Genomic DNA, 14954 nt, shown 5'->3' on the forward strand with positions numbered 1-14954 from the left:
GTACGGCGAGACGACTACTTGAGAGAGCTAGGCTGCTGAAATGCGAAAGAGGCGAGACAACTTGGGGTATGGTGCGAGTGCGAGTGCGAGTGGGTAAATCTGCGAAGATGAGGGCGAGACTGCGGCTGGACGTAGAGGCGAGAGCGACAACGACGAGCTCAAGACGATACATGAAGGGAAATCGAAGAGGGGAGAAGGGGAATAAGCGGGAACATGCGGCACCACCACCACGTCCACGACCACGACCACTTGGACGCCTCACTTGAGGAACGAGAGCGAGAAGGGGTTGTAGGCGTCTCCGTCCGCATCGGCATCACTCGCCGGGGCAGGCGGCGGCGGCGGAGGCGGCGGCGGGCGGCTCCTCCCGCCCGGCGTGACGCTCCCCGCGAGCGGCGGGAACTGCTGCTCGTAGGCGCCCGTCGCGCCGCCGACGCTCTGCATCGCCGAGGCGGTGCCCGTGCCCGGGTTGCGCGGGTCGTACGCGCCTCCGCCTGCCGCCGCTCCTCCTCCTCCTCCGGCCCCGGCACCGCCGCGCGCATCCGGGTCGTTGCCCCCGCTTGGGAGCGTGTGGTCGACGAGGCGGTTGTACGCGCGCTCGCGCTCGACCTTCTGCCTCACGCGGGCCTGCTCGATCTCGGCGCGGACCGGGCGCCCTTCGACGAGGAGGCCGTCGAGCTCGCTTGACGCCCAGCGCAGCTCGGTCTCGTAGCGCAGCTCGACGCGCACCTGCAGCGTCGGGTTGGCGTCGTACGGGCGCGGAGGGTTGACGATGAGGCCGGCGAAGGAGCCGATCGTCGAGATGAGGAAGTCGGAGACGTCCTGGTAGTGCCACGACGGCGGGAGACCGTGAAGCGAGAGCGAGAACAGCCAGCGGTGACCGAGCTCGTTGACGTGCTCGATCTGGAGAAGATGCCCGTCTGCAGAGGACGCTAAGTGAGTTTGCAGTCTTGAGAGAGAGAGTGCCGAGCGAGACGAACTGTAAACGGTGCCGTGGAGGACCTTGATAGCGTGGTCGGCAGTGATGGCGTCGGGAAGCTGCACGAAGCTGTGACAAGTACCGAAACGTCAGTGATCGCCCATACACAAGGTGAGATCGAAGCGCAACGCACGCGAACGAGTGCGAGCCGTCTTGCGCATTCATAACCTTGAGAACCCTCGCGACGACGCCTGCCTTCTCGCTGAACAGGCGCGCGACCTCATCATACGAGATGCCAAAGTGCAAGCTGCCGCAGTAGACCCTGCGCGCGAGCTCGGCGGCCGTGAAGATGAAGGGCGTTACGGGGCGAGGGAAGTAGCGCGGCGCGCCCGAGCCGCCGAACCCGGCACTCGCGCCGCCAAAGCCGCGCCCACTGCTCGCGCCTGCGGGGGCGCCGTACGGCCTCGGCGGAAGCGGCTGCCGCTGCTGCGAGGAGGATGCGACGGGAGCATAGGGCGCGCCGGTCGGGTTGTTGACGACGGGCTCGACTTCGCGGTGCGGGTCGAGCGGGTGGCCGTCGGCGGCGTAGATGGTGAGCGCGAGGGGAAGGACGTCCGAGTTGGCGGCGTCCTGCGCGGAGCAGTACGTCCCGTTCTTGGTCGCGTGCGCGTGCTGCGCTGTCGCGAGGCTCGCGAGCGAGACAAAGCCCCACAGAGCGCCCTTCTTCGAGACGTGCACCTCGACGTCGACAACTCCCGGCACCGACGAGAACAGCTCGGACAGCTGCTCGGACGTGTACCCCTCGGGGAGGTTGTCGACGCGAAGATGCGCGCGAGGCTGCGGTGCTGCCGAGCGCCCGATGGGCGAGCGAGAGCGCGAGCGCGACGCCGCGCGCTTCTTGCCTCCGCCGGCGCGCGAGTTTGGCGGCGAGGGCGGCGCACCGCCCGCGAGCGAGGGCTCCTGCTCCTCATCCTTCGGGACGGGCGACGGCGAGCGGCCCGTCAGGTCGACGTAGGCAAGCTTGGGCGTCAACTGCTCGGCCTTGAGCGGGAGCGGCGCCGACGCCTCGCGACGACCCGTGCGGAAGAGATCGGCCGGGCTGCTCGCACGGTGGTCGGCGGTCGACGCGTCCGGGACCCGGCCGTTCGTGCGCGCTTCGAGCGGGAGCGAGGACGCGCGGAAGTCGTCGTCGGTCGTGTAGCCCCCGAGCTGGTCGGCAGCGTCGCGAGAGAGGTCTTCGGGCGGAGGCGTGAGGTTCTCGCGGCACCACTCGTCGACGGCGGTCCAGTCCATGTTGAGAAGCGCCTCGACGTCCTTGTTTGCCGGCGTCGTGCTCTTCTTCGCGCCGCCTTCCATGTCGATGAGCTCGATAGCCCACGCCTGGACCTGCCCGACCCACTCGGGGTTGTCGTCGACCGAGGGGAGCTTTGCGCCCTTGGCGAGAAGGATGCGGACGAGGAGGGCAGCGGTGCGCGAGTGCTCCTTGGCGCCGGCAGCAACGAGCGGGGTCACGCCGCTTTGCGAGTCTGTCGGGGGAATCAATCGTCAGCATGTGCGACGAGATGAGCGCAGCGTTGGGGAGGAGAGGGAGCCTACGGCCCTGGTTGATGAGCCCGGGCTCGCCCTTGTTGTCGAGTTCCTTGAGGTAGACGAGGGTGAAGCACACATCGTTGTCTGTGATGCTCCCGACGATGCGGTCGAGGATGTCTTCGGCGGTGAGGAGGTCGCGCAGGTCGGTGGCCGTGTCGTCGGCGTCGGTGAGCATGCTGGGCAGGTCCGCTCGACTCGGGTGGCGAAGAGTGACTTCAAAGCGGCACTGCAGGTCCAGGCGGGTCCTCCCGAGCGGTGCAGCGTGCTCTGCTCGACTTGATCAGTTGAGCGGACGGCGACGGGGCGAGCGCGGCGAGAGCAGCTCTGGGCGCGGCGGTAAGCGCTGGATAGCTCTGTCAGCCCTTCTCGGAGCGTCTTGTACGGTGCACAGCTCCTGCTTGGGCCAGAGGTTCGGAGGGAAAGTGCTTAAGCGGCGGACTCCGCTCTCGGGCGCACAGGTTGGCCTCGTTGACATTCCAGCGGGCTCAGGGAAGCGAAAGAGCCACGTGTACTGCGCTTGGAATCACGCTCTGCTGTCGTCTGCTACCGCTGAAGCCTCTCCCGATGCCGTCTGCTCGTCCTTCTCCTCGTCTCGTCTCGTCTCGTTTCGATGCTTCTTTTCCTTGTTTCGCCCTCGCTCCTGCAGGCTCTTCGACTCTTGGGCCAATACTGTGCCTCTGCTTTGCGTTGGAACGGGCTCACCTCCTGCTTCGTGGCTATCGAACGAGGTCGAGGCGGGGTTTCCTCCTCAACGTCCGCGCTTTCCGCTTGCTTGAATCGCTCGACATGCTAGAGCTCACGTGCAGCGTGTATCACGTTGAACGTCACAGTGGCTGATGAAGGTTGGAGCTTGAAGCGAAGAAATGAACTGCAAAGTAGGTACCTCTCCGCTCGCACAGCCTTCGAACTTTCAGGCGCGTCAGACGGGGCGTGCAATGCATACAGGTAATTGAACGATGAGGGGCTACAAGGATGTGCGCAGTGAAGAAAACAGGCAATAAGGTCCGGGCGTGCGAGAATCAGGCTGGAAGAGGCAAGGCATACAGGCGACGACTGATGAGGGTACAGTGTGCGGTGCGTAGGTGAGGGAAGGAATCTATGTACGGGATACAGGCACGGCAACAAGGAAGAAAGGTCTGAACAGGCCAATCGGTCGATCTCACGCCGGTTCGGTCGCCTCGGACGAATTCTGGTCGATCCACTCGAGGCGACCACCGATCCCACCGGAGTCTTTCGCGCTGCCGGTGGTCGTTCCCGAGTCGTTGGCGACAAAGCGGATGAAGGGGAGGTCGTGCACCGTCACGTGGCGGAAGTCGACGGTCGGGTGGATCTGCACGTTGGACGGGTCAGCGAGGCAGGTGTTGAAGGGGGAAAGCGAGACGGACGATCATGTGCCGCTTGAGGTTGGAGAAGACGGAGAAGCGACGGGCGCACGACGGGACGGGGCACCCATAGGCTGCGAGACATGCGAGTCAGGGACTCGAGCCCGCGAGAAGAGAGCGAGACGACGCACGCTTGACGCCGTCGTGCGTGCGCATGTGCGTGTCCCTCGCCGAAGGACGACCGACTGTGCAATTGCACACAACCGACGGCGTCAGCGCAAGCTCTGATCCAGAGAGCAAGCCACGGGAAATCGCAGCGAAAATCGCCACGCACAAGCCTTCCCGCACCCCTCGATCTCGCACACGTAGATCCTCCTCGCGAGATCCTTGGGCGGCCAGCCCCGCTTCGAGATGACCTTGACGGGCTTGCCCGTGACGGGCGAGATGGCCGGGCGGGTGCGGCCATACTGGCTGGGCACGCGCGGCGAATAGTCCGCGTCGCTCGCGCGCCCATCGTCGTCCGCCTCGTCCTCGTGCTCCGAAGCACGGTACGACCCGTCCGACTCGCCCTCGTCCCCTCCGGCAGTCGAAGTCGCCGACGCCTCGCGCACACTGCGCGCGGCCGACCGACGCTGCCGCGTCGACTTGCGCTTCGGCTCCGAGGCCGCCGCCGTCGTCGGAGCCGGCCTCTTTGCCTGCACGACCACGGGCGGGCGCGCAGCAGCAGGAGGAGGTGCGCGCCCCCGACCTGCGGCAGCAGCGGGGCGCGTGAGCGGGCTGTGATTCGGCCTGCGCGCCGAAGACGAGGCGAGCGTCCCTGGGCTGCGCGGGCTCGAGACGGGCGAAAAGGCGGGCCGGTTGGAAGAGGGGCTCACCGCGCTGAAGAGGGTGTCGACGGGCGAGAGGGGCATGTCGGGCGGGAGGTCGGGCGACTCGTGCTCGCGCTTGACGATCGGGATCTCGCTACTGCCGCTGCCCACTCCGGCGGCGAGGGCGGAAGAGAAGGACCAGTCGTCATGAGAGACGGGCGAACCGTGCGAGCAGGCGTGGTCGGAGGTGAAGAAGGCGCCGCGCGGAGCAGCAGAAGCGGGCGACAGCGAGCGGAACGACATCGGGCTCGACGTGTGGTAGCGGACCTGCAGATTCGACCCGTCGATCCCAACGGGAGCATGCGCCTGCTGCGCTGCGAAGCCCGGCGCGTCCACCGACGGGCTGTACATCTCGTCGAACCCGTACTCGGGCCCGCGCGCCGACTGCGCCTGGGTGTGCGAGCCGGAAGTCGGTGGGAGAACAGGCGGATAGTAGGGCTGGGATGACGACGCCGTTGGGACGAGATGCGAGGAGTATGACGACGAGGGCCAATGCCACGCGGGACGAGTCGACGGCGGGTACGAGAACGGCGGCGGGGCGGAGGGTGCCGAGAAGACAAAGGGCTGATGCTTGTAAACCTGGTTCGTCATCGGGCCGAACCCCGACGCAGCGTAGTACCCGCCCGCCGGGCCAGACGCAGCACCGTAAATTGGCGAGATGGGTGAAATGGGCGAAGCGTGCGCGCCGGCTTGCGCCGCCAGACTCGGCTCGCACGAGGCGTACTCGGCCGCCATGTCGGCGTCGTAAGCCACATAGTGCTGCGCGGCCTCGTACGACTGCGGGACGAGCGCCTCGGGTGAGTCGATTGCGAACGAGTAGTCGCCGCCGAGCCCCTGCGCCGCGTCGTCCTGCTGCCCGAGTCCCGCCACGTAGTGCTCCTGCGGCGCGCTGTACGCCGCAGTGCTTGTACGAGCGTACTGCCTCGGGTCGGAAGCGGCGGCGCGGTCAGCGAGCCAGCCTTCCGCTGCACCCTCGACTCGCGCCTCCTGCGCCGCCTCGTCGTCGTAGCTGGCTTGATACGGCGCGTCGCTGCTCCAGCCATAATGCGCGTGTTGCTGTGCCGCGAAGGGGGCGAGGTTATGATAAGCGGAAGTTCCGGGCGCTCCGTAAGTCGCCCTGAAGGTGGGGACCGAGGAAACGGAGTCCGCGCTCGCGTGCTGTTCAGCGTAAAAGGGCGCCGGAGTAGGAGCGAGCGGCTGAGAGTGCGTGTACGAGTCGCTGAGCGCGTAGGAAGGTGCGGCGGACGAAGTGGGAGGGGCGGTGGACGCCGGAAGGATGGGACGGGACGAGGCGAGGAAGGCGGAGAATCGCGACGAGCCGGGTATCGCCATTCTCGACGAAGCGAGACAGTCGTCCTAGCCTCCGACAGCTCTGCGAGGGAAAAGGCGCGACGTCAGGCTGGCGAAAGAGGGAAGGAAGGAGCGAAGAAGCTGACAAGCGGGCAGTGAAGTGGGGGAGTGACGAGACAGCGACGGAGACGCCTGCAGCGTTGTCGCAGTGTCAGATGCGTTGACTGACCCGGTGCGAGTCAGCTCAAAGCCTACAAGAGCGCGGGACAAGAGCGAGAGACGAGGACAAAGACCCACGCGCAAGTCAGGCGTCGAGGCGCAAGTCGCCCGACAGGAGAGCCCTTACTTGCCCTTCTGGAGCCTCGGTCCCTCCACGAGTGTCGCCGTGATCGCGTGCTTGTAGCAATCGGGCCAGCGAGCTGAGGGAGGCGGTGCACAAGGGCGTTTGAGCGTGAAAGCCAGCGATCACAGAGCAGGTCTCCCACTGCGGCGCGCTGAAGTCCCTCAGCGATGGATGTGCCCGCCTACTCATCCCCTGCATGCCCTTTGTCCTCGCGCCGTGCGTGCTTATCGTGCTGTCCCGCTGCCCCCGTAGTGACCGTGGACCAGCGGAGAGGAGACTGCGTCTCAGGCCCCCGATCACAGGACCTGCGCCAGTCATCAGTGAGACAACGGCAAGGTTTGCAGACAGGAGACGCGGACAGAGCGCAGCAGCCGACAAGGTGCACCGTCCGTCCCTTCGCAACACCGGCGAGTGGCGACGACAGCTCTAGAGCATGCGCGACAAGCGTGTCTCTGTGCCACTCACAGCAGTAGCAACATGAACAGCAAGACAGGCCCGGAGATCTTCGATACTCGGCGCTGGACGTCCTGTTGCTGAGCAAGGGCCAGCAATGGCAATCCCGGGAAAGCCGCAGGACCGCTTCCGCTGCGGCCTTGGACGAGAAGTGCAGTTCTGTGAGCGAGAGAGGTCAGCTTTGGTCACGTCAAGGCAGATGCGAGAAAGCTAGGTACGGCAAAGAGGAGGAACCGAGCCGTCGACAGTATTCGTCTTCACTACGGCGGCTCTTGACGGCAATCGAGCGGAGCGGATGACCCAGCTGCAGTACCTCAGCGTGCACAGATCACACCCACAGCCGCTCGTCTGCTGGATGCAGCCAAGCGTGCGCTCGAGGGCGATGAGACGAGAGCAACGAGATGCGGGCCCGCCTCACCCCGCGACTTGCAGGGCTTGAGTGGCCACACATGACCAATAGCTGCCAGTCGCATTGGCGCAGTCTACGGCTGCACTGCTGCTGAGGGCGAAGAGGGCGCCGATCACTCTGCGGAGCTGCGAAACGGAAGCGCGGGTTGGTGCCGACGCGCACCGCCGCAACGCTGTGCGGCCGCAGGCAGGAGCCAGCTGCTCCGTATAGCTCTACTTTGACCCGCTGCGACTCTTCCCGCTGCTTCCCTTGCGCGAGTCGCCGAGGTGAGCATCTCCGCGTCGATCACTCCGTCTCGCAGCTCTCGCTCCTCTCGCACGCCTTGAGCGGGACTGTGCTTGCACCGGTGGACTCGTGGGCTTGCTGGCTACCACCGGGGCGTCCTCGAGCACCTGCCTCCGACGGTCGGGTGACGTCGAGGAGCCGTTCGCGAGACGGGCGCACCTCGGCCTCGCTGCGCCAGCCCGAAGGACCGCCAGAACGCATGCTGACCGCTCTCTGCGCTCTGAGCAGATCCACCCGCGTCCGATGAGCAGTCATGCCGGCCCCGCCCCGACGATGCCGCCGCGCCTGACCCTGCAGGTGGCTTCTCCCGCCGTTCTCCCTTCCGCGACCTTCGCCTCGGTCGACCAGGACCTTGCGCCTTCCCCTGCCAAGGCCTCCCGCAACTCGCTCTTCGACCAGGAATGGGCACCCATCACCCCGCCGTCGCGCAGCCGCAGCTCGACCGCCGAGTCGCAGTTCTCGTCGGCGAGCAGCAGCGCCGAGAGCGGCAGCAGGCGCAGCTGGATGAATGTCGACTCGCCCAAGTCGAGCTGGGCACCGCCGATTCGCGGTCCGCTCGTCCGCAACGAGACGGTGACGCTCGAGCGGACCCCCGTTCCGGGCGCAAAGGGAGAATCAGGCTTCGTCTGGCCGACGACACCACCCTCGCCAGCTATTCGAGCATGCGATCCTTTCCCCACCCTCCCGCCTCTCCCACCGCCAGTGCCGCTCGCGCTGCAGACCCCTTTCGTGCCGGCGCATCCTCCTCCACCTCCGTCCGCCGTCCCTTCAGCACCTCGACCGCCTCCAAGCACCGCCATGACGAAGGGACGATCTCCGAGCTGGAGCGCGTACGCAAGCCTGCCGGGCAGCGGGAGTGCCACGGACGAGGCCGCCGCAGCACTTCCTCCATCTGCCGGTCACTCGTCCAACCCGCTTCTCGACACGCGGCAGTCCCCCTCTCTGCGCCTTTCGCCCTCGCCGCCCTACCTCCTCGGCGAAGGTCGGCACGCAAGCGTCTACCTCGCCAGCTTCCGCCCGCGCGCGATTGAGGCGGACGCGCCCCTCCCGCCGCGCCAACTCTGCGCAGCGAAGCGCCTCTCGCCCGACCGAGAGAGCCAGGTCACGGGCCTCGGTGAGGCGTTCATCCTCGCCAAGCTTAGCGGGTCGAGCGGCACCTCGCGTGAAGGCGGGAGCCGCTTTATCCTCCGTCTGTATGGCGTGAAAGACGAGCGTGACGGGCTCGAGGCGCCGCTGCCGCTAGCGCACTTTGGCATCGCGAGCGTGAGCCGGAGGGGGAGCGAGAAGCGCTACAGCGCGAGGAGCGACGAAGGCATGCCGCGCAGCCCGCTCGGGAGGCGCGACAGCGGCGACGAAGCTGCGCTGGAGCGGCACCGACCCGCCTCGCTGCAACTTCCATCGTCGTCCTCACTCAAGCTCAAGAAGGGCCCGCGGCACTCGGACATTCTCAACAACAGCTCCTCGACGTCGTCGTACAAACTCTCGCTCCTGTCGCACGCCCTCGAGCCGCCCCTCTCGTCCTCGCGCCGTCGCGTCACCCTCGGCGGCTCGCAGACCATGCCCGGTACCCCCACGCTCTCTAACCCGGGCGGCACGCTCGACCCTTCGCCCCTTTCGCCGACGACGCCCTCGCCCGCTCCGCGCATCGACCTCCTCGTCGAGTACTGCCCGCTCGGGCACGCGCTCCAGTTTGCGCGCGCGCACCCCGAGCATCTCGACAATGCGAGGTGGTTCAGCTGGGCGGTGCAGCTTGCGAGCGCGGTCGAGTGGGCGCACGAGAGGGGCGTGCTGCACGCAGACATCAAGCCGCAGAACGTCATGGTGAGCAGTTCTCGATCCAAACTTGCTTTTCGTGCCGCACTCACGTCCACGAATGCCAATGCAGGTGGCGTCTGACCTCACGCTCCGCCTCGCCGACTGGGGCACCTCGCTTTTCCTCCCGCCGCCTTCTTCGCCCGCGCACCTCTTCCCGACCGACCCGCACGGGCTAGGCACGCCCTCGTACTCGCCGCCCGAATTCGTCCGCCCGCTCCCCTCGCCCTTCTCCTACCCGAGCGACATTTTCTCCCTCGCCCTGACGGTCCACACGCTCCTCACCGCGCGCGAGCCGTACCAAGGTCTGCGCACGATGGAGCGCATGCTGCACGTCGCCGCCGGCGGGTGGTGGGACGTCGAGGAGCGCCGGCGCCTGCGCGAACTCGAGGGCGACGAGGCCGAGCTCGCGAGCCTCAGCCGCCAGGGGAGCGTGCGCAGCGTCGCGAGCGGGCGCAGCGGGCGCAGTGCGCGGCGCAGCGTTGCGGGGAGCCTGAGGGGCAGGAGGGACGACAGCGTCGAGAGCGTGAGGAGCGTCGTCAGCAACTCGCCCGAGGCGGCGAGCGGGCCGCGCGACTGGGAGACGCTCGCGCGGTCGCTGCTCCTCGACGACGCAGACGACGCAGCCGAGGCCGCGGCGCTCGTCAGGCCCGAGGCGAGTCTCCCGCCGCTCCCTTCGCCGCCAGAGGGTGGTGCACCCTCGCCCATCGAGCCGGAGTACCAGCCTTCGACGCGGTACTACGCCGGCACGAGCACGCCTGTGCAGTACTTCCTCGCGGCCGACGAGGACGTTCCCGCGCAGGTGGTTCCGCTGGCGGTGCGCGACTTGCTAAGGCGTATGGCGAGCCCGGCGCCGGAGCACCGTCCGACTGCGGCCGGGGTGCGGAGGGAGCTCGAGCGCATTGCGGCCGAAGAAGGGGTCGCGCTGAGCATGTGAGATTGCGCTTCGTCACGATTTCGATGTCCTGTTGTCTTTCCATGACGGATTGTAGCCTGCCTTCTACTCGAACGCTTGTAGCCCTATATGACTACCTCACGCTGACGAAACGACATTTTCAACGCACGCGAACCTGGGTGACGACGCCGACAGACTTTCCGAGAGCACTCCATGCGCTTCGATCGAGTTTGGCGACGACAGTAATAGAGACAGCGAGAGTGCGTCTTTTGATTTGCATGCAAGGGCAGCCGCGCGGGCTGCAGGCGACAGAGGAGAAAACAAGGGTGGCAGTGTGTACAACCGAGAGCGGTCCGAGGTGAGAGGAGGGACAGGGGCGAGACGAGGGACACAACGCGGCGATCAAGCCCTCGCAGCACGACGCGCGGCACGCGTGACGGCGGTGAACCCAGTCTTGATGCCCGCGACGGACCGCGTCGACCCGCACGACGAGCAAGTCATGAAGAACAGACGGTTGTCCTTGGTGAGGGTCGTGTCGGGCGACTTGCACGTCTTGCATGTGACGTACTCGACGATGTACCGACGCAGGACGTTCTCGATTTGCTCTGCGGGTTCGGCGAAGCGTCAGTAACGGCTCTCTGAGGGTGGAAGGCGCAGCGTGGGGCAGGAGCAGGCACTCCTGCACGGCAATCTCGCATGCCGAGTTCAGGATGCAGAGCAGACGACGGAACGCACTCTGCTGGAAACGACCCTTGATGACGAGACGTGCCGAGCCGTCGACGGAGCCGTTGGTTCCGAGCTAGCGCGAACGATTCGCAGTCAGCACTGCGTGTCCAGGACACCACACGCAGAGAAGACTCACCTCGGCGAAGAGGAACTGGATGACGTGCTCGGGCTGGCGGTGCATGCGCTTGCAGATGTCGGCAATGTTGGCAAAGATGGAGCGCTTGTTGCCCTCGCGGAACAGCTGCGGCGGCGGGATCGTGTACTTCTTCTTGTTCGTGCCGCCCGAAAGCGACGGGTGCGACTGGTACAGGAGCGAGTAGAAGCGGCCGAGAAGCTGTGGGAGAGAGAGAGGTAAGCAGGGGCTCAGGGACCGAGATGAGAGTCGCCTACCTCGGTGTAGGTGTAGTCGCGGTCCTCCTTGAGCCACGCCTTGGCCTGTGCAGCCGCCTCAGCCTTGGACAGCTGACCCTCCTCGGCATCCTGGTCCTCCTTCTCGAACGGGTCCTCGCCCTCAACCGGCTCGTCATCCTCGTCCGCGCCCTCGCCCTCGTCGTCCGAGCCGACGGGCGTGCGCTTTTTCTTGAGAATGCTCTTGGGCTCCTCGGCGCCCGACGCCTGCGCCGACTCGGACTCGGCGAGCTCCTTCTCGAACGCCTCGAGGTCGAACGCCTTCTTGGACGACTTTTTGCGCTTTTTCTTGAGGTCCGCAAACTCGTCCATCCCGCTGGCATCAACAGCCGTAACTTCGGCGGAGATCTGGTTGTCAACGGGCTCGTCGTCGATCTCGTTGCCGAGCTTGTCGACGCGCTTGCGGCTCTTGGGGTTGAGCTCTTCGGCGTCGGCGGCATCCTCGACATCAGAGTCGATGCGGACCACCTTCTTGCTCTTCTTTTTTTTCTTGAGGTCGGCAAAGTCGAGGTCGTCGCCGACGTCGGCCGGGGCAGGGACTGCCGAGAGGTCGGTCGCGGCGGCGTTGCCGGCGGCGTCGTTGGACGGGGCAGAAGAAGAAGGGGCGTCAAGATCAAGCTCGTCGAGATTGATCTTCTTCGCGCCCTTCTTCTTCTTCTTCATGCCCGCGAAGATGTCGTCGACAGGAGGGTCGATGTCGGCCATGCTGGATGCGCGGAGGAGGGGTTTCGTGTCTGCCGGCGCGCAGTGCACAAGTCAGCTCGTGTTCGTCGGTCGTGTGCAGCTGCATGCCGGCCCAGCGCGAGAGGAGACCGGGATCCCGCCGAAAGCGTGTGAGAGCGCGAACTCCGAGCGGACCATCGGCATCTCGCGACAGAGACCCGCTGGCCAGATTCTGAACCGTGTGCCCCCTCCAAATCGCCGTATATGCCGCTGGGTGCAAAGACCAGGACCACAGTCGATGTGTGAGAAGCCCTGCGAATCCCGCGTGAGGACAAAGCCACCGAGTCGTGCAGCTCGACCACAACCCTCCTGCGGCGAGTCGTGCATCTCGGCGGCCTCTGACACTCCGCACAGATCCATGTCGGGATCCAGGGACGGACTCGTGCGGCGGGACGAGCGGGCGCGGTCGTGCCAGCCGTGACGCCCTTTTCGAGCGAGTGGAGGCGCAGCGACGGCGACTTACGGGGTGCGGCGGTGCTGGAGGTCTCTTGCGGATCTGTTTCGACGTGCGCACGCTCTCTGGACGGCAGCAGAGCGAAGCGGCGGGTAGCGACGGCGTCGACGAGCCGCGAACCTTTGTCGCGGGTTGACTCCGCGAGACTGGCACACGCTCTGCTCGCGCTTGCTGCGGACCGTGCGACCGTGCAGTGCCCTATAGTGCTCTACAGGACTCTCTTGCTGCTGCTCACGGCTCGCCCGGGGCCGTTGCGGTCGAGCTCGCTTGGTTGTGCTTTCTTCTCGTCTCATCGCTTGACCTCGCCTCTCCCGCTTACCAAACGCGAGGTTGTCTTCTGCACAAGGCTATTCGCCTGAGCTTGACGGTGCTCACTCACTCGCCGCCGTACGTTGCGGGATGGACGACAAATCTGCTGGAATCGACCTGCTCGTCGCAGGGCGACCAAGCTTCGGCAGCTAAAAGGCCTTCCTCTGCTATAATGCGCTACGTGAAGGACGGTAAGCGCGCCAGGCGACCCAGGAATTTTGCCTACGGTCGTTCGCTGCCTGTCCAGGTCGATCTCGTTCTCATTTCGCCGGTCTTCGCGAGTTTCTTATGGCACGATGCCCTTGTCTCATGTGCAGTCTGGCAGAATGCGTTTCTTTCTTTCGCGGTCCGAGGTGAGAGGAGGGACAAGGGCGAGACGAGGGGCACAACGCGGCGATCAAGCCCTCGCAGCACGACGCGCGGCACGCGTGACGGCGGTGAACCCAGTCTTGATGCCCGCGACGGACCGCGTCAACCCGCACGACGAGCAAGTCATGAAAACAAACGGTTGTCCTTGGTGAGGGTCGTGTCGGGCGACTTGCAGGTCTTGCATGTGACGTACTCGACGATGTACCGACGCAGGACGTTCTCGATTTGCTCTGCGGGTTAGGCGAAGCGTCAGTGACGGCTCTCTGAGGGTGGAAGGCGCAGCGTGGGGCAGCAGCAGGCACTCCTGCACGGCACTCTCACATGCCAAGTTGAGGATGCAAAGGGGGCCGACGGAACGACCCCGTGTCGCAAAGGCACAAACAGATAGACTGCACAGAGCAACGAAACAGAAGGGATGGAAAGCACGAGCAGATGCATTCTACACCATCTTTCGAAAGGGTCTATACGCCGAACGGTCTTTTACTCCTTCTTCATGAACGCCTCCTTGCCGCGCGCGTCCTTCTTGGTCCACACCGAGACGCTCTTCGACGGGCACTTGAAGTTTGCCCAGCCCTGCACGAATCACCCGTCAGTAGCCGTCTTGGCAGGGAGGATGCGAAGGGATCGTCACGCACATCGTCCTCGATTGTGACTTCGCCCTGGTACCACCCGAGGAGGTCGACCCACACCTCGCCCTTGTGCTCGTCTCCGCCGGGGAGCTGCATGCGCTTCTCGCCCTCGCCCGTGCCTGCGCCGTGTGCCCCAGGTCAGTCGCCTCATGCAGGATTGCAAGCAGGACGCCCTGTAGCACGCTCGACGGCGAGTCGAGACGGGGAGGGGGAGGAAACGCACCGTTGCAGATGACGACGGCGCAGCCATCGTGGTCCTTGTCGCCCTCGCGGACCCAGCCGACGCAGTTCGCATGGTCCCAGTAGTCGCGCGTCGGGCCGTCTGCATCGCGCGCGCCTCCTCGTCAGCACTGCTCACTACTCCCTCTGCTCACAACAAGCGAGAGGAGGAGGGACGTACAGGCAAACTCCTTGCGAGCGCGGATGAGGTCGCCGAGCTGGTTGATCGGGTCGACCTTTGGGTCCGAGTTGCAGCCCCACAGGTCGCCGGCAAACACGCAGGGGTAGCTGCAGAGAGTTCCCGAGCGTCAGCTCCCGCCTCGGCGCAGGGTAAGGTAGGGCGGGAGAGACATACCCGTCGCCGCGGAGGAGGATGAGCGAGTAGGCGAGAGGGGCGAACCAGGTCGCGACGGGGGCTTCGAGCGCCTGCGTCGGCTGCGTGCTGATCGACGCAACAGCCACAACATCAGTCTTCATCGCCCAAACTGACCATTTGGGAAGGAGTCATGCTGCGGGGAGGACAAAGCGACGCACTCGTGGTTGCAGACGAGCGTGACGGCGTCGACCGGGCGCTTCTGCACGAGCGACCCGTCCCAGATCTGGCGCAGGTCAAAGTTCTCGCCCGCGTCGCCCGCCTCTTTGAACGTGTCGTGCAGCGGCGCGTCAAAGAGGGACATTTGCTGCGCGGCGGATTTGCGGTGTCAGTACTGCAAGAAGGGGAAGGGCGAGAATGAAAGAGACGGACCTCGGGGAAGCGGTCGAGGTAGGCCTCGAGGGAGCCGACGTCCTGCTTCCAGAACTCGCCGACGCAGAACAAATCGGGCTGCAGGGGGGGGGGGGGGGGGGGAAAATGTTGGCAATTGATGAACAATATTTGGGGGCGCGAACGCCACATTGGGCCTGTTAAAGCCCAACTCCCCCACAAAGGAGGGG

The 14954-nt window shown here is 65.6% G+C and overlaps 5 protein-coding genes across 5 annotated transcripts; 1 reads left to right on the plus strand and 4 right to left on the minus strand.

The window, feature by feature from the left end:
• Positions 1-258: 258 nt before the first annotated feature.
• Positions 259-2681, minus strand: JCM10292_005515 (RNA-binding protein; the record flags this gene model as incomplete). The annotated part of the gene is made up of 4 exons (XM_076652245.1): positions 259-917; positions 978-1045; positions 1110-2442; positions 2513-2681. The coding sequence occupies 4 exons, from the start codon at positions 2679-2681 to the stop codon at positions 259-261; spliced, it is 2229 nt and encodes a 742-aa protein (XP_076502226.1).
• A 984-nt stretch (positions 2682-3665) lies between these two features.
• On the minus strand, positions 3666-6029 carry JCM10292_005516 (uncharacterized protein; the record flags this gene model as incomplete). The annotated part of the gene is made up of 4 exons (XM_076652246.1): positions 3666-3836; positions 3892-3962; positions 4020-4073; positions 4163-6029. The coding sequence occupies 4 exons, from the start codon at positions 6027-6029 to the stop codon at positions 3666-3668; spliced, it is 2163 nt and encodes a 720-aa protein (XP_076502227.1).
• Positions 6030-7720: 1691 nt separating this feature from the next.
• Positions 7721-10226, plus strand: JCM10292_005517 (uncharacterized protein; the record flags this gene model as incomplete). The annotated part of the gene is made up of 2 exons (XM_076652247.1): positions 7721-9298; positions 9363-10226. The coding sequence occupies 2 exons, from the start codon at positions 7721-7723 to the stop codon at positions 10224-10226; spliced, it is 2442 nt and encodes an 813-aa protein (XP_076502228.1).
• A 360-nt stretch (positions 10227-10586) lies between these two features.
• Positions 10587-12401, minus strand: SUI3 (translation initiation factor eIF2 subunit beta; the record flags this gene model as incomplete). Its single annotated transcript, XM_076652248.1, has 5 exons — positions 10587-10789; positions 10920-10983; positions 11047-11244; positions 11301-12052; positions 12344-12401. 5 exons carry the CDS (start codon positions 12399-12401, stop codon positions 10587-10589), a joined length of 1275 nt encoding a protein of 424 aa, XP_076502229.1.
• A 1252-nt stretch (positions 12402-13653) lies between these two features.
• On the minus strand, positions 13654-14844 carry JCM10292_005519 (uncharacterized protein; the record flags this gene model as incomplete). Its single annotated transcript, XM_076652249.1, has 7 exons — positions 13654-13746; positions 13809-13921; positions 14026-14124; positions 14203-14309; positions 14377-14463; positions 14556-14701; positions 14767-14844. Coding segments are annotated over 7 exons (723 nt in total), but the record flags the coding sequence as incomplete, so codon positions are not given.
• Between the last annotated feature and the right edge of the window lie 110 nt (positions 14845-14954).

This window comes from Rhodotorula paludigena (genome assembly GCF_050403205.1).
Source record: "Rhodotorula paludigena JCM10292 DNA, Rt_paludigena_JCM10292v1_ctg69, whole genome shotgun sequence".
Classification (NCBI taxonomy): domain Eukaryota; kingdom Fungi; phylum Basidiomycota; class Microbotryomycetes; order Sporidiobolales; family Sporidiobolaceae; genus Rhodotorula; species Rhodotorula paludigena.